Source organism: Columba livia, chromosome 5 (assembly GCF_036013475.1).
Source record: "Columba livia isolate bColLiv1 breed racing homer chromosome 5, bColLiv1.pat.W.v2, whole genome shotgun sequence".
Classification (NCBI taxonomy): Eukaryota; Metazoa; Chordata; class Aves; order Columbiformes; family Columbidae; genus Columba; species Columba livia.
Window position 1 is genome coordinate 9,303,262 of NC_088606.1, and position 26,871 is coordinate 9,330,132.

The 26,871-nt window shown below is 43.8% G+C and overlaps 1 protein-coding gene across 3 annotated transcripts in view; it reads left to right on the forward strand.

The window, feature by feature from the left end:
- The window catches only part of GPR132 (G protein-coupled receptor 132), an 85,896-nt gene extending 61,225 nt beyond the window's left edge, over positions 1–24,671 (forward strand). Inside the window, exons 1-3 of one of the 3 annotated variants that reach the window (XM_021292743.2) lie at positions 6,286–6,870; positions 15,929–16,050; positions 19,893–24,671. In XM_021292743.2, the coding sequence (XP_021148418.2) occupies positions 15,994–16,050; positions 19,893–21,020 (1,185 nt within the window). In that variant the 5' untranslated portion in view covers positions 6,286–6,870; positions 15,929–15,993 and the 3' untranslated portion in view covers positions 21,021–24,671. Of the gene's footprint in view, positions 1–6,285; positions 6,871–15,928; positions 16,051–19,892 lie in introns of those variants that run through there. The other 2 variants (XM_065063295.1, XM_065063296.1) reach the window with 2 other exon arrangements.
- Positions 24,672–26,871: the final 2,200 nt, after the last annotated feature.

Sequence of the window (26,871 nt, forward strand, 5' to 3'; positions counted from 1 at the left end):
CCACTTCTCCATTGCACAGAGGTGCTGAAGTTCAGATCAGTGGTTCAGGGACTGGTTTGCTCTAGGTAAAAGTCAGCACGCACAGGGTGATTCCAGGTGTATACAAGGGGGAACTCCTGGTGCAGGAGAATCCCAAGATGATGCAGTTTAAATAAATTCAGACAGTTCCTTTCGAAACAAAGGACTCACAACCCCAGTGTTCATGTGTGACCACAGATCTTCACAACATATTGTGCTCAGTAGAAAACCCAGGACATTAAGTCCTGTCCTAAATGAAATCTGCCAACCTGTTTTGTTGTTGTCCTGCCTTTTTCCTCCCATTCCTCCTCTGTCCCATTTCCTTTTCCTGAGATGCTTACATTGCAGCTCCTGTACACACGAATCAGTAAATCAAACCACTTACAGACTGTTATTTTCCATGTTATCTCTGCTCTGCAAAACGTTTCCTGCTTTCCTGTCTGCGGCACTCCTCTAAGGTGCCCGTCAGCAATGAAGTCCATGCAGACGTGCCGGGGTAACCCATGGTCACCTGCCACTTCGATGGCAGTTTCCCACAGCAGAGCACAAGCTTCCTAAATCCATTCACCTTCTGACGGCTTAGTGCGGTCTCCAAGGCAGACCATTGGGTTCTTTGCAGCCAGGCCCCCTGACCATACCAAGAGGATGCAATGTAAACACCAGAGCCCTTTGAATCTCTGCTGCATCAGCTTGGCCAAGCCCAGGTGCAAAGCAGACCATTGCAGACTAAGGGAAAAAGAATAGGAGTAAAAAGAATTTTGCGTATGTGGTGGAGGTGTTTGGGTGGGGTTTGGTTGATCCAAAACCCAGGTTTGTCCAAAGCACTTAGAATCATAGAATCATCTCAGTTGGAAGAGACCCTCGGGATCATCGAGTCCAACCATAACCTAACTCCAGCACTAAACCAAGTCCCTAAGAACCTTGTCTAAATTACTTTTAAACACCTCCAGCGATGGTGACTTTCTCTGTGTATGCCGATTCCCAGTCCTTCAGCCATTCACCCCACTGGCGATTTTGAATGACAGGACAAACTTTATGACTTTGTTTCCATGGTTGACACAGTTTTTGTATTAACCTGAGGTATAACATCCAAAAGCAAAAGAACCAGGCAGCAGCACAGAGCTCTGGGTAGCCACATTAAAAAGTTGCTTCTCCTCAGTAAATCACCTTCTTAATGCATTCTTAAATACTGCAATTTCATCAGCTTTTGGCTCTTTTATGGAAGCCTTCCAAGTTAAAAAACAAAGTGAGACTTGAAAGTAAAATGCTGTGTGTAGAAGGTGCAAAACCAGCTTGAATTTCTACATATTTGTACCACAGGATAAAACTGGTTGCTCAGGAGTGTAGACCACGCTATAGATGTGCAATTGGTTCTTCCCTCAGAGTTGGAAAAGGTTAAACCGACTTCAGGTGTTGACCCACCGCTGCTGCTAATTCAAGGTTGTAAAAAAAATCAGAAACATGTGCTTTTTGAACCGCACCCTTTTCCTCCCTCCTGCACTAACAACTGTAACCTTTTAAACTCTGTGGGTGTTATAGTTTCCTAGTACAAGGAGAAGTTTTTATTTAAAAAAAAAAAAGCAAGACACATCCATTAAAAGGCTACAACCCCAGCTACACTGAGCGGCAGAGCTGAGCCGGTGATGCAGCACGGCAGTGATTGGCATCTGCTACCTAAGTCTATTTGTAGTTTTCAGTAGCTTTTTATTCTGGCAGTTTGAGCTGAACAAAAGAATGACGTGGATGAGTTGGCATGTCTGGGGACATGCATGTTCAGAGATTAAGTTTGAAGTGTGGAGTCAAATCTGTTGTTGCAGCATGGACCAGTCTCAGCTTGGGCTGTGGGTACACAGTCTCCTGTTAGATAAAATATAGATGTATACCTCACTCCAAGGACCCCAACATACAGACTGCCACTTTTTTACTCTTACCAGACAGAAGACAAATCTGCCGTTGCCCCAGAGAAGTCAGTAGAGTCAAAGGTCTCTCAGATGCACCGTGTGACCACCAGCTGCACTATGCCAGGGAGCTCTTGCCAGTGTAGATATTAATCTCAGTGCATGAAGGGATAGGACTGTCAAACATCATAAGGCTTTTATCTTCAAGGTGAGAGACCTTTCCTGGTTCAGGGCATGATCAGTCACATATTTGACTTAATGGATTTCCACCCCTGAAAGACACAGTACATCACCGCGTCAGTGAAAACTGAGAATGACCAAATTTCTACACACCATTCAGAAAAACAGGCAAAACAAAAGCAAGAGGACCTTCAAGAGCAGATGTGAGATGCAGGCATTTATGCAACCTGACAAACCAAAAGGAATCTGATTGTGTCATCCTGCCCTGTGATAGCCCAGCACGCACTACATGTAGAAAAGCAAATGCATCAAAAATTTCAGCAGCTGACACTTCTGCATTTCATTTCCAGCAGCAGAACAGGAAGGTTTCTGCATTCCCTGCAGACTGCATGCTATGAACTGGACATGAATGGGAAGCCAGAAAGCCGTGTGAGCTCTGTGCCAAGCTCAGCAAAATGGTTTTGCCACCCAACTGGCCTGATTGCTGGGGTGGAGCAGAGCTGCACTGCATGTGTAAAGGGAAGACACGGCAGGCAGGCAGTTGCTGGGAGGAAGCTGAGCTTTGGTTTTAGCACAGAGCTCATCCCATACTATCTATCTTGAGGTATCCTATCTGTGATTGATCCTGATATCAACTGCAAAAAATATCACAGTTGGTTTTTGTCCCTGTCTCAGATCAACAGCATCAACCATCTACTATCTCAGATCAAACAAGTTTGAACCACAAGCTACTGAGACACTTTATTAGGCATAATCATGTAGCATATCAGTGCAGGAGGACTTGTACAGGGATAGACTTCCATGCTGTGCTTGGTCAGAGGGACACAGAGCTCAGCAGACTTCAGCTCTCAATGCTTTTTAGCTCCACTCTGGCCATTGCTGTCCTGGAAAGGCTCTTGAGCATTTTTCTGGTTTGCTTTTATCAGTAACGAAGCTGGTGAGGGGCCTGGAGCACAAGTCTGATGAGGAGCAGTTGAGGGAACTGGGGATGTTCAGCCTGGAGAAAAGGAGGCTGAGGGGAGACCTTATTGCTGTCTGCAACTACCTGAAAGCAGGTTGTAGCATGGAGGGATGGAGAAGGTTGCTCTCTTCCTACAAATAGCAAGTGATAGGAGGAGAGAAAATGGCCTCAAGTTGTGCCAGGGAAGGTTCAGATTGGTTATTAGAAAAAGATTCTTCACAGAAAGGGTTGTCAGGCATTGGAACAGGCTGCCCAGGGCAGTGGTGGAGTCACCATCCCTGGAGGTGTTTAAAAGACATGTAGATGAGGTTTTTAGAGACATGGTTTAGTGCCAGTGTTGGGTTAACAGACTCGATGATCTTGAGAGTCTCTCCCAACCAAAATGCTTCAGTGATCAGGAAAGTCCTTCTTGCCATCCTGGACATGCTGCATTCCCCAGATAGGTCTGCAGCTCAGTCCCCATACAACATGATGTCTGGTAACAAGAGAAGCCAGACATTTGGCTTTTTCCTACAAAGACACATACTTCAGGGAGCTGTTCTCATTTCCACATTTTCCATGGTTATTTCTGCTTACTGGTCAATGGTGCACCAGCATTTTCTCTATCGCAGTGCTGTGAAAATCCCCAAAAAAGGTCTGTGTTATGCAGCAGTGAACTAAAACAAAGCCGAACTCTTTCCTCCCTAATTCTTTGGACAGTCGCTGTACCCCAGTAGGAAAATGACTAAGAAGGCAGAGAAGATAACTTATATGCAGTTCAACTTGCTTAAACATGCTACCTTAAAGGCAACTATCTAAATAGCACCCAGCAACCAAAAGGCAGAAAGAAACCTTGTCAAAATGCCCAAACTAAACTCACTGAGGCTCAAAGAAACATTTCCATTTACTTCAATTGGATGTAGACAGAGGCCAGAGGGCTTCTGCCTTCTGCTATAAATGGTTCTCTATCTGATCTTTTTTCTGCCTGAATATGACATCAGTACAATACAACTCAGGCCAAAATTTATATTGCTGTACTCCTTGTATTATATCTACTGAACACAGACTAAACTTACTTGAAGTGTTTGGTTTGTTTTTGCCACCCACGGAAGTGCTAGCTTGGCTTTCATCTCCAGTCACAGAACATCTTGTCAAAAGTTTTTGAAAGCGTCTTCCAATGTGAAATCCTGGCATCTGTCTCCAGCTAGCAAGGGCAATGATTGTGGGTGATGTTGATTGGGGCCATATTACTGAGAGAAGCAGCAGTGACTCTAGATAGTAATGTTTTTCAGGTCTGTCCCAAAGATTCAAGGGCACAGAGATGGGTTGTCTTCCATTCCTCTACAGAGGACCATGCAATTTTCAATGTTTCACCATAAAATCTAGTTGAAAAATGCATATGTGCCTCTGGATATCCTAAACCAAATACCAGTGTGTGCAAGTAAGCATCACAGAGAGCATAATCAGGCAGGTATTTGACTTCACAGTTGACTGCAACAAGTGAAAACTGTGATCTGATACATCAAAAATACCACAGAGGAGCCCACTGGTCTCTGCAGAAACCCCAGTTCTCTGAGACAGAGAGCAGTGTCCTCTCTTCTGTCCCACATCTCTGAATGAAGAATGGTCATCTACATAGAGAAATCTGTTCTAGCCATCTCAGAAACATTACTCCCATCCTTCTTCATGGCTTGCTATGGGTATGATATATACACAGAGGAGGGCAAAGACGAAATCCTGCATTTGGAGCAGTGGACAGACTGAGCTCAGCACTATGCCCAGCCAGGCTGATCTTGTACACACCTGTTCTCCTCTGCAGATGATGAGATGATGTCTTCAGCCTCCTCTTTCCCACTTCCTTCTGGACTCTGAGAATGAATTGCTCTTCAGAATAAGACCCTTTCCCAGAAACCCTCTCCAGCAGAACTGAACAAAAGTAACTTTTTCACCCCAAAATGGAAGTACATGCCAAGCAGTTCTTTAATTCTCCAGAGGAAATGTTTCACTTTCGATACAGCTATCAAAAGTAAACTCAGTTAAATGCTTGCCTTAGGTTGCCACCCAGTCCCCCCCTGTCCTACCTTAGTGCCCAGCACTCTGCAAGCATTGACAGAACCTCATGGGCTCCTCACCACGGCAGGAACTGGTGGAAGTGGGCTGGGAAGTTGCCTGAAAACATAACAAATCTGGTCATAACTGACTTTCTCAGGGTCACACATAGCATCTGGAATGACACGTGGAACAGGTCTCACAAACAAGGATTGCAATGTGACACTGGGTTGTTCTTCCTCTGTCACTTAAAGCCTGAGCTAGGGCACTTGGTAAAGCTCATACACTCCTTCGTATCAAGGCTCTCTGCCACTAAGGAACTCCTGCAAATCTATGCTGCTTCTTGAAGCTGTTTAACCCACCACCTCATCTTCTTTGGCATTCTCAGCCTTTTCTAGCATGATCTGCACCAGAACGGTCTTTCCCTCATGTCATGACTCCCTTCTGTTGTGCTCTAATACAGTTCCTCATCCATTTAAATATTTAGCCATTTCATACATATGCAAGTCAATATGTGTGGCACCCAGAGTGGCTATTATCTCCACTGTGTAAATACAGATCAAGCACCTACTGCAGGCATCTCATTGCTCTGCCAGAGCCTGGCAGGCCAAGCCAGTAGGGTTTGGGACAGTTTGTTGGTCTCTTGTCCCTCCATGGCACGTTAGCACAATGATTAAGTTGCACATCCAGACCATGAACCCAAGAGGTGAAACGTCTGGTCACAAATGGAGTCTGGCAGTTAGAAGAGCTGAACTTGCATCTTCTCACGCCTGTGCAAGTGAAAGAATCTGAAAGAAATCACTTCCCTTGTTAAGGCTTTCTTTTCTCTTAGTTGCTTTTCTCTGCTTCCTCCATCAGCTCATGGTGCCACAGCTACACCTATGCACGTCTTACAGCCCTACTGGTACAGCACGAAGGATAAATTAAACAGAGCCTGGAACCAAAAAGCAATGGCTCAAACGCCCCCAAACCAAGCTGTGCTGTCTGGTTTGGCACCGAGGGGCAAGAAGCACAGCCTTTCTCACAGGCCCCCTCCTAAAACGCCACCCTGGCTGCTGGGCCACTGACTTGCAAAGGGCAGCAGCCATGCATGGCTGATATCAAGTCCAGTGTGCAAGAGCAGTGCTGTGTGTGGGCACTATTTTGTATCAGAAAGCAATACAGAGGTCAGAAATGAGAACAGACTGTTTCAGATGGCTTTTTGAAATCTTTGACTTTGCAGCAATGTTGCAGAAACTCTGATATCCTGCATGCTCTGCTCTGTAGAAATCTTTTAGCCCTCAGTCCCTGGGCTGCCCTTGGATGCAGACCCACCAGCACAGTGCTGATTATTACTTCTATGTTCCTGCTAATTCCACATTTTCATGTCCTGACCATTTGTTTTTTCCCCTTTCTGATTATCCTCTACTTAGAGGAACTAGTAAATAGTTTCTTCTGTCTGTTGTCACTCTCTCGGTGTGTTTTCAGAAGCGGATCTTCCCCACGGCTATTCCTTGCCACAGATGTGTTTTTACAATTACTTTCTCAAGTGATGACAGAACTAAGACTTTGAAGGCTGGGGTATTCCAGTCAGCCTCCTGTCTATAAGTGTGCTCCTAGCTACAAGTGACACACTTGGGGACCCTGAGGAAGTCATGAGCAATCTACTTTCTCCTAACTCGCGCCACTTATGACTGTACACGGTACCGTTAACAGCTTCCTGAAGTGTCTAGAGAGCAGCCTGTGAGTACAGCACGAGTTGGAGCACTTGTATCTTCTCCTTTACAAAAGCCAGAGAAAAAAGAAGTAAGTGATTTCTGTCCCTGAGGCAAGGTGTTACTTCTACTTAGCAGTATTTTGCTTTGTTCTGCTTTGGTTACTGTTTCTCCATGCTGTGCGTTTGTGCTTCAGAAATGCCGACTCTGTTGTTGCTTCGGTCTAGTCTAAATCTCCTTGTGATTGATATAACAGACATAAAGCATTGTTGGGTCTGTATTAGAGTCCATTGCAGCTGATATAGTCTTTGCTACCTGTCTTCCTTATAAATTGTCTTTCCTATAAAACACATATTTCTTTCTTACAAAATAATTTTAGTTCCAGTCAGGGAGAGATGATAATTAGGACTGAAGGATTTTCGCAGGACACATGTTGCTGTGAGGTTAGATTTAATTATCACTGCAGAGCACAAGGCATGAATACAGAATTATATTAGAATCACAAATGCGAGGCTTTCTTTGGTAGACCATAAGGAGAATTCACATCCAGCCTTTCCTCTCATTCTGACTCTGCTGGAAAAGCAAGACGGGCATTTTATTGTGATGTTTACCTGCTGGTCTATAGTGACTAATTGGATACACTGTATTTCTTCTTTTTTCTCCATCTTTTATTTGTACAGTACTGCTCATCTCTGGCACTCAGAAATGTGAAGTAAAGATTTTTTGGGGGGACAGGAACTGACTTGTTTCTCTGTCTGATTTTCTTTTGAGGACTTTTCCACAGTTCTGTCCACAGGACACTCCATTTAAACAAAAACTCACTAAATTGAGCACCTACTCTGTACAGATTTCTGCCTGAAGCTGCATATGGATCTTTAGGGTTCAGCATTTCCCATGCCTCTTGGTGAGACATCAATCTTATAGACTCATCGTGATCGCACAAATAGCATTGCTGTCGAAGTAGAAGTGCCTGAGGGCAGCGTTCCAACTCTCTCAGGCTGCCCTAACAAAGCTCAGTGTCACTTGGGAGTTGAAATGGGTATTTCACAGCTTTGTACAGAATAATTTTGCCCTCCCGGACAGGTTCCTTTATTTTTGTATACAAGAGGCTATAAAGGTGCATGTACATCAGTGGTCCCAAACCAGAAAGGGCTGGGAGCGGGAAAGCGGAGAGCAGTATCGCTGCAGTTGCAGAGGGCTGTGCCACCGCTCACATTAGCAGTTGTGGTCTCAACCCAACAGAAACGCGACTGCAGTAACTGCTGCGACACACAACATGAGGACAGGAGTATGTGGCTGCTCTCTGTGACTTTGTGTATCTACGTCTGGCCTGAGCTCAGCACAAGTTCAGGTTTTGCTAGCCTTTCCCTGATACCCAGTGAAAACCTATTGTGTTCTCAGTGCGCCATGTGGTGTAATTAGAAATGAGCTGAAACTAGTGATGTCCCATTTCCACTTGGGGTGATTTTTTCTCCTTTTATGCATTTTCCCTCCCTGCACAGACTCAAACCCCTGTCCAAAAACACCTGGACATCTTCACAGGGCTCCTGGCTCTGGGGTTGCTGTATGTGCCTCATGCACGGAGCCAGGACAGGTCTGGCAGGGTTTAGCAGATGGGACACCTTCTCACATCCCTATGCCACATGTTATTGGCTCCTGAGGGGGTGTACCTTGCTGTGTGAAAATCACAGCTTTAAACTGAACCCTTTTGGGGCCAGTGTAGAGGGGGAAATGGCTATTTTCGCTTAGCCCTGCCTCCTATGCTGGAGCTATAATGGAGCAGTGGAGGACAAGCTAGTCGAGGATCTCACCATACTGGCAGAAATCCCATCATCTTCACAGCTGCTTTCTGTAAAGCACATCAGTCTTGACAGCTTCTGTCTCTCAGACTGCTGCTACTTTGATCTTACCTGCTTTCATGAATCAAGGCTATTTTTAAAGCAGAGTATTTAGTGCAGATCCACTCTGCCAAATACATCTAAGGCTCAGACCTGGCTGCTGCTGGTTGTGGAGCAGAGTGTGTGACAGAAACATTCTCCAAGAACCAAACATCCCACAGCAGTCTTGAAGCCCATAAACACAAAGAGCTCAGTATTGAAACTCAAGTGGAAAGTGAAGTGGGTTGTATCACTGCACAGGTGAGCAGCGCCTGACCAGAGTGGAAAGGTCCAAGAGAAGTGGGAAATTCAGAATGGGGTCTATCAGAAACAATGTATGATTTTGATATCCCTAAAGAAGGACACTTTGGAGAACATCTGGTAGGTGGGATTTTAACGTCAATATCTTCCAGTGTAGATTCTAAGGGTCTCAACCAAGAATGAGATGCTCATTGTGGTTGTTGAACACACAGCTGGAAGAGATCACAGCTGAGGATTTGGACAAGACACCACAGGAGATTTAGCAGACATAAGTGGGGTCACAGAGATGGCAGAGGCTCATGTGGTTGCATGGACGTATCTTTGCACTTCACAGTTTTTGCTGGTGTGGCTAATGTCTTAAGGGGAAAACCCTGCCACTGGTATGTGAGCTAACTAGGTGACCCAGATGGCAAAAGAAAGGAAAAAGAAAGGAAAATGGTAGCTCTCCAATTAGTTGAGAGTGAATCATAGCACAAGAAGGAACAAAGAAATTGAGTTTCAGGGTAAATGGAAAAGGAGGAAATATTGATGTCTGAGTTCAGAGCACTTGTAAATACCGTATTTAACTGCTCTGTTAAAAATAGGCTTGTTTCAAGTAAAGAAGGCACTGTGCTTTTCACAAGGCTTTGCAGATCCCACCTGCTGAGACACATTCACTTTAGCCAAGACTAAAATAATTTTGAAGACAAACTAGATAGACTTCTCAGTGACAAGCAGCACGTCAGTGAGCCCCAGTCTGACAGATCATTAAATTATTTTTGACATCTTTTTACTGCTTTTCCCTGGCAACCTCTTTAGTACTGATGCTGCCACCAGCAGCAGTGCAGCTCCCACCTGACAGCAGCTCCCGCACAGACCCACAATTGCAGTGCCAAGACCAGTAAGTCCCACATGAGAGTTATGCTACTGTCACAAGGTCAACACCATCTTCGCTAAGCCCCATCTGGCTGAGGGATTTTGGAAGGATGAAAGGGACAACCATATTTTGGGGATGTAGGAAAAGCTTGAGATCCCTGTGACTGTCACGTTTGCAATGGAGGTTCAGTATGGGAAGGGAGGGAAACTTGTGAATTTGGGAGCTTGATCAGCTGTATTTGGTTATGAATAAATATTCTCTGCAAGTGTCGCTGCCTGGTAGCACTGGGCACTTGTCCCCTCGTCCAGCAATCCCCAGCTGTTATGGGAACCTGAGTGACAAAAGAGGTATGAGTTACTATTTGTGGATCTCCTAGGACAGCAGTGGTCTGAGAACCACTGACTGCCTTAGGACAGAGGCAGAGAAAGCAGCAGGATGGTGAAGGGCAGGAACAAACCATGGCAATGCAGAGACCACATATAGGGAAATACAGACCCAAATGATGACAGGCTGGCAGGATGCAACCAGGTCAGCCATAGAGAACAGAGCCTGTACACAGCTCAGCAGTGACAGGCTGACAGCATGCAGGACCAAGCTATCGTCAGGCACAATCCTTGGCCATCAATAAAAATAAAGCAATACAGGGAAACAAACAGAACCACTGGACAGCCACAGTACACAGCCAGCTTACAAACAAGCAAAGAAGCTTACCACAAAGCAGGATAACTGCATGGTCACCAAACACATCCCCTTCAGCCAACTCTGTTACAACAACATTGCTGTGTTCATGTGCGGCAGTAATCGAGCCCGAGGTCCCCATAGCCTCTGTGGGTCCAGGAGCATGGAGGTGCTGGGTGCCAGCTAAGGGCTACCACAAGCCACAGGCATGGCTGTGCTGTTCCCATGCTGATTACCCTGCCTGAGGGGTGATGAGATTGAACCTCTGGATATGATGCTGCTCCTGGTAAAGACAAGTCTCTCTCTTGGCCACAGAATGGCTGTGGTTGTCCTCCACTTGTTCATGCACAGACTTAAATACCTCTACTTAGGCCTTGTGTTGGTCTATGGCCAGATCTTCTTGCCTTGTTTAAGCATCCCACTCTCTAATACCCCAGACTGCTCTTTGGGGAGTCCAGAGCAGTATTCGCGCACATGTAAGCCCTCAGTGTCCAATCTGCTGGTACTTGGGTGTGCTTTGACATCCAGGAGCACCCCAGGGTGGGCTAGAGAAGCTGTGCATGGGAATACTCCCTCTCATCTCCTTCTTCCAAGACTTCATAGCTCCAACACAAGCCAGCAAGAAAGTCTGGCCAGTTAGGTTTCCAAATGAGCCACTTGAATAACAGAAGCCTTATTTAAATAGCCCCCACTGCCAAGACTGTCAATTAAGCTGTTATGATTTTTGGGAGGCATTGAGCATCAGTGCCTTCTGCTTTTGTGTGTGAAGGTTGGTGAAGAAGGTGTGATTGTGGCCGGTCTCAAGGCTGCTCTCAGATGTTCACTTTCACTGCTATTGCTCCAAAACCTATGCTTTCCTCAGCCTTTTGACTGGACTGGCTTTATGGTTTAGCCTCACATTTATTACGGCATTTCTGGGCTTCCTGACGGCTCTCCTGGCCATGAAGCCATTCCTCTGGCTGCAGGACCTTTTCTAGACAAGCTGATAGGTATGAGGGAGTAAATCTGCCCTGCAACAGCTGCTTTCTGATGCTTTCAGAAAAGACTGAGAAATTTTGCCAGGTCCAAAAGTCCCAAAGTCATGAGCCATGGCCTCTGAATCATGAGACTGAGGAAAAAAGTCCACTGGTATGGGGAGATTTGGGGGTTTGTTTTTCACCTGTGAACTTCCCCTATCTACTCCATATGACATGTATGCAGTTTTACCTACTTTTAGATGTATTGAATTAAGATGGATTTAAATTGCAGGAGATTTACTTTACGCATTTCTCTCTTACCTGCCTGTCATTCTTCGCTTCTCTGTAGCCCCTCACCAGGCAATGTAACATGGCATTAAGACACCCAGTTTATGGAAGGATCACAATTTTAAGCCAGGTCCTTTTTCAACCCTGAATTATGTGGTAGTTCACTCATAGCTGCTTCTTTTAGCAGAAGAGTACGTTTAGTTGTAGATTGTGGGAAGGAGGAAGAGGAGGCGTGGGTCTACATAAACACCTACACACAAGTTTTTAAAACCTCTAGTTGCTGAGAGTTCACATCTATGAACAGTGTATCATGAGATCAATCAAACATCATCTTCTCACCAGAAATTGCTGAGTCTCTCTCCTGAATGGCAGGTGATTAATATCTTCCAACAATTTTTTTTTTTAATAAGATGGCTTTTATGACTGATCTCAAGGTCCTGTTGCTTCCTTACAGCAGCTGTTTTCAGCCTACAAATGTTCCATAGCTTGGTTTAACCAGCACTGGTCAACAGGTGAATGATCTGCATTCACCACAGCACTTTCTGGCCCGTGTGTCACAGCTGGAGATGTAACCACCCAGAAGTGGTTACTTCTAGCAAAAAGCCTGCCCAAACTTCAGATGACTACACTTGGTGACCAAAAGAAAGCATATGCCTTGCCTCGGTTCAGCAGAAGGTCCTTCTTGTTTCCTGAGAGTCTTTTCCACGGCTGCAGCAGCCAAAGAGTGTTCAAAAGAGGGTAAAACGCAAACCAAAACCTCGCAAATACAATAAACTTGCCACTTTCATCTTTCAGGAATCATGTGGGGATTTTTTCCTTATTAGGCATTAAAGCTGCTTTGTACAGTGTTCATCTGTCTCTACATTCAAATCCCATCGGTGGTTTCCTTCTGAGCAAGCTAGGATGGAGGAAGAAATTTTAAGATGGAGTTGTGCCCCGGCTGGATTCCCAGCACAGTCTTGTAGCTTTAAAGCACTCTTTTTTCTCTATACAGCTTTGAAGTTATATAGTTTTAAAATCATATATTATTCCATTCTATTAATATATTCAGATCTGAAACTGTGTAGTTTCAAATCCTGCTATCTTGTGTGTGTCAGTAAAAATGATTGGTCTGCTGGGTAACTAAGCGGAGCCATTGCTGCTTTTCTTTTGTATGCTGAGACTTGCTTACAGGAGTGACTTCATCTACTAATTTGTTTATTACTAATGGAAAAAAAAATAAACCAGTTCACTGGCTTGCTGGCCAGTGGGTCATAATCTATTTTTATCCCCAAAGATACCACAAACATTTTTTTCCTGCTTTCAAGAACAGCAGAGCAAATAGTCCACGGCAATTTCTTACTTTCTATTCAAATTAACAGACACAAAAGCTAATAGCTGGATAGTTTAGTAGTTCATAATATTTACAGACAAGCAATGTAGGTTCTGCATGAGAAAGAGAAGCACGTGTTCAGAAGAGGAGTGATATTTGATATTGCTGGTGATGAGTATTGTAGGTGGCGTATCTGTCAGATCTGGGAATTGATGTCTTACGATACTAGATATGAGTGGTCAGACCAACATGATGTTAGTGTAAACTTGTGTCACACAGTTATGGTACCACATGCTACTAAGGAAAGCACAAAACCCCTCAGGAGAAACTCAGGTCCTGTTCTATTGAAGTTTGATTTATGCTTTAAAACATGCAGGTTGTCATCCTTTCTAAATATTGGGGGCAGGAAGGAAGGTGTGAAAGGGTGGTTTGTTTTTATCTTAACTATTGGCACTTTTTAAAAATTATTCTTAATATCCACATAAATCCCTCAAAATTTTCAGGTCTAACAATAATCATTGGAATAGAAAGATTATCAGAAAATTATTAGAAAATGAAAAATACATTAAGTGATGTGCTCTGCTGATCTAATTGTATTCGTGTGATGGATTTCATTGTGTCTTTTTTCTCTTCTGTCCCTCTGTATCTCAGGTGAAGCTCTGCTCAACTACTGTGCTTTTTCTGAATTCTCCCTCTCTTCCCTGTAACTGTATCTGCAGTTTTGATTTTTACCTTTCCTTATAGGTGTTATTTTGGTCACTCCAGCTTCTCTGTTAAAAATTGAAACAGTTTTATATGAGCAGTTCATAGACAAGCAAAGAAAAAAAAAAAAAAAAAAGAGTGCAAAATAAAGCCTTTTGCTTTCCCCCTTGGTTTCACTTCCCTCTTTACACCTCAGTGTTTGCAAAAACACTTCATCTCTTGAGGGAAGAGCAGACATTAATGCAAGTGGTCCGAATGAGCAGCAGGAGCCACCAGTCAAGTCTCTGCACCTCCCAGGACCCTTTTCTGCTTCATTTAGGGGCCAGACTCCAATTAAGATCTTAACATTCACTCTGAAGTGGTAAGGTCTAGGCCAACAGGCTCACAAATGTCCACACACTTTTCAGGGCTCAGCAGTTACATTTTCAAGGCAAAAGAGCTGAAGAGAGTGATGTGGTTAGAGCTACCATCCACCTCTAGGTGACTCCAACACCCATAAGCACCGCTGACCCAAAGCGCTCTGCTTGGCACTTGCTGTATCCACAGAGAAGGTGCCTGTTTGGGTAACGTGATTGCAAAGACCTCGAAATAGTCAGGAGAAATGGGCAGTACCTCTGGAGATAGATGGAGGGTGCAGGTCACACTATGGCCCCGTTGTTCTCCTCACAACCCTCCCTCCACCCGCCTCTGGCTGCTCCACTCCTGGACATGTGCTACTTACTGCTAATGCCCTTGTGTCAGCCCTGGTGCAGCCCTGGAGCACCTTCCCATTCCTCCTAGTAAATCCAGGCCACCTGCTGTGAAGGAATGCAAGGTGCACAGGGTCAAAGAGAAGGTAAGGAAAGGGCAGTCAGTCTTGATCTGTTTTTGCAGCCTTGCTTGGTAGATCTGCAGCAAGACACTTCTGCTGCTTTCTCAGCACAACCCAGAAAATGGGATTTCATGTCCATCATGCCTCTTCCATCCACAACTGTTTACTCAGGCATCTCCAGATGCCTTGCCCTTTTCTAGGGTTTTCTCTCCATGAGGTCGCAATGCATTAGAGCATGTAGGCACTCCATTTTAGGAGCAGGAAATGCAATTATCCATTCATCTAACAGTGTGAACATAATACAACATTAGGAATGTTAAGCCTACTTAACCCAATACTGTGGCTATAACCTAGGCCAAGAACAAACGTCCAGGGAAGAGTGTAAATACAGGGCAGACACATGGCAAATCTTCCTTAGTGGATTACCACATCTTCCAGTGATTTGTGCTCAGGGGCTTCCTGAGCCAGAGGTGATGTCTCTGTCCTAGAAGATGAGATGTTTCACATCTTGAACGTGAGAAACATGAACTGTGGATTTTCATGGAGCAAGAAGCCTCAGAGTGCTGCTAAATATACATTGAGTTGTTGATGCAAAACACAGCCAGGAGCTGAAATAGCACCTAGCAATGGTTGGTGAGCCCTAGAAGAACAGGATAAGTCACAGAAAGCTGAGAAAGCTACTTTGGACATGCTTTACTCAACTGAAAGGTACAAGAAGACAGTCAAGAAACCTAATGCATTGAAACAGCTTGTCTCTCACAAACGCGTTCTTCAATATCACTCATCATTTGCATCATAGCTACTTTTGATCCTTTAGAAGTGCTTTCAAAATTGCTGGATGTGATAATTGTGCTCTTCTAACTAACGCTTCTATCACTAAAATTGCTCATCAAATATTAGCAGAAAATGAACCCTGAAATAGTGTATTTTTTCAGTTATGTTATTGATATTGATATTGATATTGATATTGAGATTGAGATTGAGATTGAGATTGAGATTGATTGATATTGATGCTGATGCTGATGTTGATGTTGATGTTGATATTGATATTGATATTGATATTGATATTGATAATTTATTTATTTGAATGAATACATGAGATGCAGGTTAGCCTGCACCAGTTCTGCACCAGTGTGGGACAACAACAAAGTGCTCACAGGTAACCAGCTGTCTCTTTAGATAAAGCAGTACAGTTATGAATGCCACATTCAAGAGGTGTGGGAATGCATCCATCACAGCCCAGCCACCACAGAAGATGACAGAACTGGGAATCTTCTGGAATGAGCCCATTATGAGAACAGCAGACTCTAAAGAGTGAAAACGTGCATTCAGTTGGAGAGGGGCAATGTCCCAGGGAGAAATTTAATAAACTGTCTGTTGAGTGCTGCTTTCTGATCTTCAGTTTAAGGAGGAAACCCCCCTGCATGTCTGGAGACCTGAGCAGAGACAAGTGAGGCTCAGAACCGGGGCTGGATGCAGTGGCCAGGGCCAGAGGACCTTTCCTTGGACAAGGCAGAGAGCCAGGAGAAGGTGAGGGAGAGAAGCAAATGGATATTCTCCTCTATTCCTTCCTGAAATGGGCTGAGACAGCATTACTGCTGGGAAGAATCCAGGCTCCTGAGATGACAGGCCAGACCTTCAGCAGAAGCATCCAGCACATGATTTTTCTCTACAAGTGTAAATTCACATCTATGGTTGCACTTTGCCAGTCGAGGTTTTGCGCTTGGCAGTTGACAGTCATTTAAGGGGGAAGTTCTCCAGCTCAGTCTCAGCCCTGTGGCTTAAGCCCTACACCAAAAGCCACAAAAAAAAGCATAACCCAAGCAGGCAGCTTAAAAAGTCACAGGCACCTTCTTCTTGAGGCTCACTCATGGCTGCTAAGTGTGAGAAGGAGACTTGGAGCAGAACAGGAAGGGAGGAGGAGAAGGAAAGAGGTGAAAGAACCTTTGGGACCCACGTGCCTACAACTCTTCCACCACTTCCTTCCTGTCTGCACCACTGCCGGCTTCTCACTAAGTGCCTGGGGGAGAAGCTTGCCTTCGCACAATGAGCAGCAAACACAGGCGTGGGCCATGCAGAAAGGAGAATATTCACACAAACACAGGGTCAGGAGAAGTACACAAAGCCCAAGGGGAGGAGAGCACACCTTCAACCACTCTTCAAGGTTTTAATGTTAAGGCACGTGAGGTAGACAGCCACTGAGTAACCGAGATGGCGTGCGACTGTACCACATCCTTGCCTGGGCTGTCACCACCCGCCTCATGTACGAGTTGTGTTCACCTGCTGTGTTTTAGCTTAGAAGGGGAGGTCTCCAAAACTGCTCTGTGGTGTACAGCAGCTCTCACGTTGGTCAGACACATCTTAGTGGAGGACAAGCTCCCATATGTCACATCCCAGGTGAGGTCTGGGCAGAGAACCACTGCTCATCCTGAAACCAAGCACCGGTTTCATCCCTTCTGCATGGAAGTACAGTAGGTGGCCTAGAGAAGACCCCACCTCATTCATCAAGGGTGGCAGATGCCCAGAGGCAGCAGAAAACTCAAGTCACCACCAGCTCTTGCCACAGCTGTTGTTTTTTAAGTTAACACTGGCTATCAATACACTTTCACTGCTAGGAAAGAAGGGAAGTAAATATACACCCTCTCACACAGAAACCCTGCTGAGCACCATGCTGTCTGCCCCACGCAGCACTGAGGATCCTCTTCTCCAATCATTCTTAAGACAGGACATTTGAAACTAAAGGAAACTTCATATCTCCTTTGAGAGGGCTTCAGCATACCCACCAGACTCCAGTCCCATTGTCAGACCTGGAGGGATGTGGCCATCTGACAGGACACTTTGACCCAAGCAGCACAGTGACTGCTGCCTGCCCACCCTCGACAGCACATCAGCCCACCAGCGGAGCATGGTTTGCTGCTCCAGGAAGTGGAAAGCAGTGGCTGAGCACAGTTGCACCCTCGAGTGTGCTTACACACAGAGTGTTTTCTCAGTTCCTCTGTCTGTGGAGGCACCTTCCAAATATCCTCACCCCAGGGGAACATCTTACACTGCTGACAGGGATGGGGACAGCAGGTACTGCTGCCTCAGCCCCATCTGCTTGTTTGTCAGGACGTCTTCACTCAGACACAGGCTCTGATTGCCTTGGGGCAATCAGAATCACAGAATAGTTTGGATTGGAAGGGACCTTGAAAGCTCATCCAGTCCAATCCCTGCCATGAGCTGGGACATCTTCACCCAGATCAGGTTGCTCAGAGCCCCATCTAGCCTGGCCTTGAATGATTCCAGGGATGGAGCATCAACCACCTCTCTGGGAAACCCGTTCCCTTGTATAACTTCTTCCTCATGTCCAGCCTGAATGTCCCCTCCTTTAGTTTAAAACCATGACCCCTTGTCCTATCATAACAGGCCCTGCTAAAGTCTGTCCCCATCTTCCTTATCAGCCCCCTTTTAAGTATGTAAAGGCTGCAATAAGTTCTCTCAAGAGCCTTTTTTTCTTGATGGACATGAATACCTCTCAGCATGGGCCAGAAGATCCTCTCTTGTTGCTTATGGCTGTGGTAAGCACTGCACTGCTGTGAGGGTCTGACAGCCTGGGGCAACCTGTGTTCATTTTCTCATACTGTTCTCACCATCTGGTAACTAAACTAAGTCAGGGGACCTGACTGCCCTTCAAGCTCTTGGGATCTTGCATGGCATGTGCTTTGTTAGGCATTCAGGGTAGAGCTGCTTGTGCCACCCCAGGGACTGTTCTTGCCCACACAGAAAGGAAGGAATGGCCCCACCAGCTTGTTACCCTGCCAAAAACGCAGAAGATATGAGGAAAAATTTCTTCACCCAAAGGGTTGTCAGGCATTGGAACAGGCTGCTCAGGGAAGTGGTGGAGTCACCATCCCTGGAGATGTTTAAAAGATGTGTAGATGAGATTCTTGGGGACATGGTTTAGAGGGGCACTTGACAGTGTTAAGGTTAATGGTTGTACTCAATGATCTTAAAGGTCTTCTCCAGCCAAAATGATTCTATAATTCCACTGCTTCCCCTTGATCTGCTTGAGATGGGCCCAAAAAAGCAACAAATAAATATTCAGAGGCTGCTAAAAGCTACCTTCTCCCCTGCATGAGCTCAGGGTTAAAGAAATTGCTCATGCATAGCGTGGACTGGGAGAGCTCACGCCTGTGCTCTGTCTGAAGAGACTCAACCTCTGTCAACACATCTCCTCCTCCGGTAGTTAGCTAGCTGTTGCCTGGAACAAGGTGTCCACCCCATAAGAGAATGCCCAAAAGATTAGGCCAGAACATCTTTCTTGTTATCAAGGATGTTGTACAGTGGACCCTTCAACTCATAAATACAGCAAAGTACAATTTGTAAGGGCATACAACACCATTAAGGCGCACCCACCTCCATACTCCTCTCTTCACTTGGAGAAGATTTCTGCATGGAAATCATCAAGTGGTTTTGCAAGAAGTGCTTCTCCCGGCACTACTTAACACTAACCCAATGCCAGGTCTGCTTCTGTGTGCAATCATCTTGGGAAGGTGGAGGTTTTCATAACCACTCCCGTTCAAAGAGCATTAATTCTCTTCACGTCCATTTCTTAAATGTGTGTATGTTCTTCTCTTTGTTCTTGTTCACTTCCTCTAGCTACCCTTACTTCTTGTTGTTTACCACAGGCATTGAACAGATGTGGTAGGCAGTTTTGCTGGCTCACTATGGTGGGTGTCGTATAGAACCACAAATCATGTTCTTCAGCTGCAGTTATTCATTCATTAAGAGGGGAGAGGAGAGAAGCATGAATTAGCTAGATCCAGACCATTATGTTGCAATACAATGTCGATGTACACACCAGAGGCCAGATTCTGGTTCCTGTAGTCTCTGACACAACTACCACCATACATTCAGGCAGTTCTCCCATCTGACCGACCATAAATGATAGCTTCTTTTGGAAGTCTGCCTCTGAAGTCTTTACTGTTTGCATTTTTGGTTACTCAGTTTGAAAAACAAACAAAAAAAAAAGAGTTTAAGACTAATGCCTTTGATTTTCTCTAGGAAGTGACTTCAGTAACTGATCAACAGCTCTGTTTTATTCACAAGGCAGCCTGGTGTAGGAACAGTTCCCAATACCCAGTTTTAGTGAATAGAAATGCTGTAGTCAAGAAATTCCTTGTGAAGAAAGGCATTTTTTCCTGGAAGTAAATCAGACCTAACTCCCAGGGGACACTACAGGAGAACCTGCCCGTCTTAGGTGCTTCCCCAAGACAAGATTTCCACTTGTTCCCTTGACATCTCCTCTTGGCACCTATGGGACCATAACCTTTACTGATAATATTTTTGAGTAATGCAAATGCTAACTTTCTTCCTTGTCTTCTGATTCTCAGGAAACACCAGCTGGAAAAAGAATAATGGAAAATTGTACAGACACAAATAACAGCTCCACTTGCACAGGGATTCCCTACGAAGACAGCAAGACACTTCTGGTTGCTGTTTACAGCATCGTTTTTGCCATAGGCCTTCCAGCAAATTGCTTAACTTCCGTGCTCACGTTTCTACAAATCCAAAGGAATAAAGTAATTGCCATCTACATTTTCAGTTTATCATTGTGTGAGCTGATGTATTTAAGTACCTTGCCTCTCTGGATTATCTACGTGCAAAATGACCACCACTGGAATATGGGTGTAAAGGCTTGCAGAATAACAGGATTCATCTTTTTCTGCAACATATACATCAGCATTCTGCTTTTGTGCTGCATTTCTGTGGATCGTTACGTGGCGCTGGCGTATGCTTTGGAATCAAGGGGGAGAAGAGGACAGAAAAAGGCAATCATAATAGTGTGTCTTCTCTTTGCTGTGGTTGCAGTAATCCACAGTCCAGTATTTTCCATGGAAGATGATTCAGAACATACCAATAAGAAGACCTGCTTTGAGGCTTTGCCCCTTGACATAAAACTGGCTATTTTCGGCTTTGCCAGATTCCTATTTGGATTTGCCATACCTTTCGCAATCCTCATTTTCACAAACTACAAAATTTTCCAAAGTGCGAAAACAAGCAGCAGTTTGACTTGCCGTCAAAAAACCAAAGTGAAGTATCTGGCGATCACCATTATTGTAATTTTCCTGATTTGCTTTGCTCCCTACCATGTGGTACTCATAATAAGATCCATATACTTTATGTTTCATCAGAATTCCTCATGTCCATTTGAAAAAGATATATATTCAATTTTTACAGTGTTTCTGTGTTTAGCCACTGCGAACAGTATTGCCGATCCAATCATCTATGTGCTGGTTAGTGAAAACGTCAGAAAAGATTTTTATAGGACTCTGAGAAGATGGAGGTTGAACCCATGCAGCCCGAATTCATCCATTAATCACAAGACTGACAGCATAAAATTGAAAATGTCAAAAGAATCACAGGAAGGAGGGCTAAGAGAAGAAAACAAAGAAATACCAGATGCATCTGACATTCAAAAGACCTGTAAGAATAGCAAAGACCAAGAAGGTGGCAGCTAACAGTGAGCTCCTGATGCAAATAAGAAGTTCCCAACACCATGTGGGGGCTGCAGGCTGCAGCACACAAGTGTTTGCTTGCTGACATCTGTAGGAAGTTTTGTCACAGGGCCAGCAACTCCTTGAGGACACTACGTGAGCGATATTTCTTGCTTCTGTTTGTCTCCTACGACAAAGTTTGCCCACCAGTATCACTGGTGAAAATATTGCTTTGCTAAGGACATGTGGAATAAAGAAGGTAATTTGATTCAAATTGAAATCTTAAAAGCTTATTTTTTAGACTAGCTCTTTTTCTCTTTTCAGTTCAGAACCAGTTTTATCTTCTGAGCTAGACAAAAAAAAAAATAAACCCTGATGAGGAGAGCAGCCCAGGATCCATTCTTAAGGTTGGAATTATTTGTCCTTGTGGAGGTACATGTTCAGATTCTTACACATGTACTTCTCTTAACGGTTGTGGTTAACAAGTGAAAAATACAAAAAATGAGGAAGTCTTTCAACAAGAGGTTTGAAAATGTTCCTAATAGTTCAGTATGCAGCTCTATCCACCTTGCACATCATGGGGAGAATTAAAGGGCACAGAAGTGGCTTGATAACACAGAGCAGCAGTACTTCTACTGTATTAGTCCAGATCCCAAACTGTCCTGGAATTCTTAAAATATACAATTCTAACACTTAATATTTTCCAGTTAGTAGATTTTACTTATTTTGCAGTTAAATCTGAAACGCACTGAAATATATAAAATATTTATACGTTTCCAAGTGGTGTCATGGACTGGCTTTATGCCATCTCCAAACGTGTGTTGAACTTGTGTTTCATTTCTGATGAAGCTAACGCTTCTCTTTTGTTATCGATCCATGTTTTGGTGTGTATGAGCCTGCACAAGCGCTGAGCGCCTCACAGACAAGGAAGGGCTGGTGGCACAGAGAACGCAGCCCCTTCTGCCCATAGACGGGACCTCCCTGGGACATGCTGGTGGTGACACATGGGACTATGGTGGGACAGATTTCATTGTTGCTGCTGCCACTTCCACTATGAATAAATTATTGATGGTAGTTTCCTGTGCCTTTAAACCAGAATTTAAAAAAAAAAGAAAAACAAACAACAAACCAACACGATACAAATCTGGCGAGATTTATTTAAACAGCTTCTTCATATTTTTATGTGATCGAAGTAAAACAGACAAAGATAATGAACCAGCTGTGTGTTTATTTGAGTACGAATTTGTGAAGTGTTTCACACTGTCATTCTACTTCATCTGTAATGATGTACTTCTGTAATATTTTTAGATTGTCATTATTAATTTTGACATTTCTGAATGGAATTACCATTAGCCAATGTTAATGTAAATACAACCTTATTAATGTTTTCAAATTGTCATAAGTATTTCTATATATTATGCTTTATTCTTATACACGTTTGCAAAAAAAGCATTGTGCCAAAATGGCATTTCCTCAAGTTACTGTATTTATGACATATTTAATTTTTGTATTATTTAATGACTCCTCTGGCATCTACCTACAAGAGGCTTGTGTCCTCAAAAGTAGTTCACATAATACTGAATTGAATAGGAGACTGTTTATTGGCAAAAATGTGACATTTTCTTGTGATGCTAATTAACAAACTGTGGTTCTGTATTTTCATATGCATCCCAGAGATCAAACGCTCTAAGGTATCAAGGAGACATCTGCAAAGGGCTGAATATCTATATCTTTGCTGAAAATCAAACTTTCCATTACTAAATCAGCAGCAGGCGTTGCTCGTAACAGCCCAGTCAGCCAGGGTACTGGTGATTAATCTCTGAAGACACATATGCAAACTGCCCCAACCTCAGGATTTTCATAGTCTAAATGTAGAACTCGGGTGAATAATATCAGTGAATTTAGACTTCTGTGAGTTCAGTGAATTTACAGACTTCTGAGCTGGCTTTTTCCTCTGATAAAATGTGTCTTTAGAGCAACCAATATTGGAGCCCAGTGCCGAAGGTGCAGGGAACAGAGATTAGAAGGGTCTGGTGCAACATCTATAATTCTTTTGCCTTGCCTAATCTACACGCTCTTCTAAATTACTATATCGTTATGCATCTTCTTTTAATGAAAACCTTTGGAGCTTCTTTGTTCAGAGGCACTCTGAAATAAAAGCCTTGGGGGTGACAAGGCACTGCACAGCCTGACCTAACTTTGAAGATGACCTAGATGATTTCCAGAGTGCTTTCCATACTAAAATATTCTGCGACAGGTTACTGAAGGGATTAGGAGCCAGGTACCAAGCAATGTATCCACACAGGAAAAATGCACATCCTGACTTCTATGGATAAATGAAAAAGCAGCTTTATGTCTGAGAGAGGACATCAAGAAAGCATGCAGGGACAGGAGTTGGACTCGATGATCCTTGTGGGTCCCTTCCAACTCAGGACATTATATATATATATATAGATATCCTGCTCTATATAAATGCCTTTTATGAGTTGTTAAAATATCCCATCAGATCAATCGACTGTTTCTCATCCAAAAAACTGAAGCATGTGATGTTTTGTTACTCAGTAGCTGAATGTGCCATATGGGCAAAGGAAGGGTGTCTGCACTAGAGCACTTGCTAGAGACATAGCAAAGGACACTGCTCAGGTCAGAGCAGATTTGAGGGGTGGATAGACCGATTTTGTGGGTCTCTCCATCCCTTCCTCCTGCAAGGACAGTACCAGTGAGCCCGCAGGGACTGCTTCGTGCTGTAAAGAACAGCTACATCAGATCTGCAGTTCTCAGCCCAGTCGTTTTGCTCTGTTCCCTGACTTTTTCAACCCAGCTTAAGCTATAAAATGACTTGGAGAGAACACAGGGGCCATGCTTCCCAGTCTGATCTCTAGACGGCCAGGTCTACACAGGGATGGCTCAGAGTGGCTAAGTCGCTCACCAGTGTAACAGGGGCGAGACTCAAAAATTTCACTCTCCTCTGTATTCAGTATTTGCTCAGGTGTAACTTCCATAATTTGATTTAAAGAAGAGTGGGCTATTTAATAAATAAAACATTGTTTTATTTTTACAAGTGTCTCAGACATTCATAATATACCTGGGAGATAAGTGGGTTGCAGATTATTTCAAGCATGACTGTGAAGCATGAAGTGAATGATTTCTGGCTATGAACTAGAACTGGCCAAACTAGTTTTTGCAGACAATATATCTGATTTGTTTGTTTATTCATCAATTTTAAGTCATTTCTAAAGACTACATTTTTAAGTAATTGTTTAGGGTAACTCATAAAACTCTAATCCTGTCTAGGAAATGCTTTCATGTTTAGTATTAGATTTTTCTTTAAGAGGATAGTTCTACAAAACAGGCAAAACCAGATACGAATGAACTCAGACTCTCTATGTGTGACAAAGTTTCATCTGCAGTTGGCAACCTGGTAGCTGGTCCGATTTAGTCCCTACTGTCATGTAGAAACAACCCAATGTCGAACTTCTGTTGGGAAGTGAGTAATGAAACTCAACTCAGAACCAGGTTGTCAACAACATCCACAAGCTTTTCTTTGTAAGCATGTTGTCCTACAGGTCACACTGTGGAACAGATGTTTTAGGAAACATCCTCTAGATAGTGAAATGACACTGAAGTTTCCTCATAGGTTGGAATGCCTGTCCTATTTTCAAACCAGCACAAACTAAAGGTAGAAAATAAGGGGGGGTGGGGGGGGGACGACTGCATCAGAGAGATACAATCATTTTATTAACCTCTTTGGATGCAGGGAAGCCTGCAAGTAGAAGCATCCCCAAAGCTGGATCTCCCAGCATGTCTTCTGCAACTAGTGTCTAGAGACAAGGAGGTGATACCTACCGATGCTGTGCATCCCGCTGCACCCCCTCTTTCCCCTGCACAATTAACCTTTGCACAAGAGAGAGTTGTTCTTATACTCTGTTTGCATCTGGGACGCAGCGTGGCCTCATGGCATCATGTAATTTGCAGCTGAGCAATATGAACCATAAAGAGAGAAATCTGTTATCCCAAATGAGACTAATGCTAACATTCTGATAAAAGATGTTAGCTGCTGCCATCGTGAACCACTGGGAGGAAAGAGTAGAACTCTAAACTCGTTATGTCTCATTGCTGGAATTCAGACCGCTGATAACTTCTACTCTGTCCTGTAAGAAATGCTCAGAGACAATGAGGCAAAAACCAGCCTTGCAGAATGATGGAAAGTCTGCTGAGAAGAGATGAGAAGCTATGTGGTAATAATTTCACAAAACTTCACAGGAATATCATCTACACAAGCCATGTCAAAATAGGCCTTCTCAGTACACCATGAAATGATCCGTCCTGTTTGGCAGCCTCAGTTTGCGACAGGGCCCACACATTTCAGCCCATGATCACAGAGCATCCCCTGTCTGTTCAAAGGTCTGTCTTTATTGAAATATTTTCTTGAGGGAGATAAAGAATCAAAGAGAAGAGAGATACTGTGGGAAAAGGGTGTTGTACGATATACAAAGTCTTGAAAAGCCCTGTAAACCTGAAGTTGCAGATGTTCTGAACAACTATGCAAATACCTGCATGTTCAGAAAGCTACTTAGAAATGCACCAGTCTGTATCACAGTTCCCCATCTGTAAAATGGGACACTTCTTCCCTTGAGCATCGTCTGTCTTCTCAGTTTAAAATACAAGCCCTTGCAGGAGATACTAGAAAGAGTAAGCAGGTGCGTCGTATGCATATTCAGAGCTTATTGCAATGGAGCAGTGAACAGCATGGAGGCAAATATAAGGTACTACAGCACAAATTCTAATGGGTCAGCACTTTCACGATCAGATTCAAAGCACTTTATTTGCTTCTATTTACACTGGGGCATCAGAAAAAAGAAGAAAAAAAAGTATGCAGACTTTATTTTTAACTTTGGGTCTCCTCCTGGTAACGTGGGCACTAGATGCTTGGGGACTTCAGTGGGATTTTTCCTCACTGGGATATTCTGGTATTTGGAGGTGTTTTGTTGCTTCCAAAAGGTAAGAGTCATACTGATGCACAGAGCTGACTTCCTGACTGCAAACACCGAGGAACAGGCACGCACAAGCTCACAGTATCTCTCCAGGTATAGGACTGAGAACAGTAACACCAATAGCTTTTGGTGTTGCAGCTTCTGTACACAGCAGGCCACCAGTAACAATCTCTGAAATCCTTCGTGCTTTGCGACCTACTTATGTGGACGCTGCTTCTCGAGCTCTTCCCTTTCTGGCACAATTTTCGTGGGTTGGGAAGCACTTTCTTTGCACTAGATTTCTGGAATGGGTCTCTGACAGTGTGAACCTGATACGCTTGAAGCAACAGCACTATTCCTTACTGATTCAGCTGACTTAGCATTACTTTTTGCCTTTCTTAAATATAGTCAAGAAGACTGGGCTTACACTACTCATTACAGGTAGCTTTTATTATTGTATGTTTGATGTTTATAGGTGATTTCACCATATGTTGGATAAAAGACATTTGATAAGCTATTAAAAACAAACAAACCAACAAACAAAAAACAGCCTTTTTCCATTTAGCTGCCTGTGTGGTTCCTGTCTACCTCTAACTCTTTTGTTCAAATCTTTCCTAAAATAAGGCTTATGGAAATGAACAGTCCATAACTCTCAATGGAACGGTGCACTTAACTGCACCACTTGCAGGAATAGCTGCATTGCAACGATAACAAATGCACAAGGCTCAAAACAAACTCAGGACTGGACGCAGCAATGTGCAAAAGGGAAGAAAAATGTAAGTTAAATAACAAGGGAAGTCAGAACTCTGACTGACTTCTTGCTTTCTTGACTGTTACTGTGGGAACTGCACAACAACAACAGGCAGGAGATTCCAACCAGGCCAAATACAAACCTCAAGTTT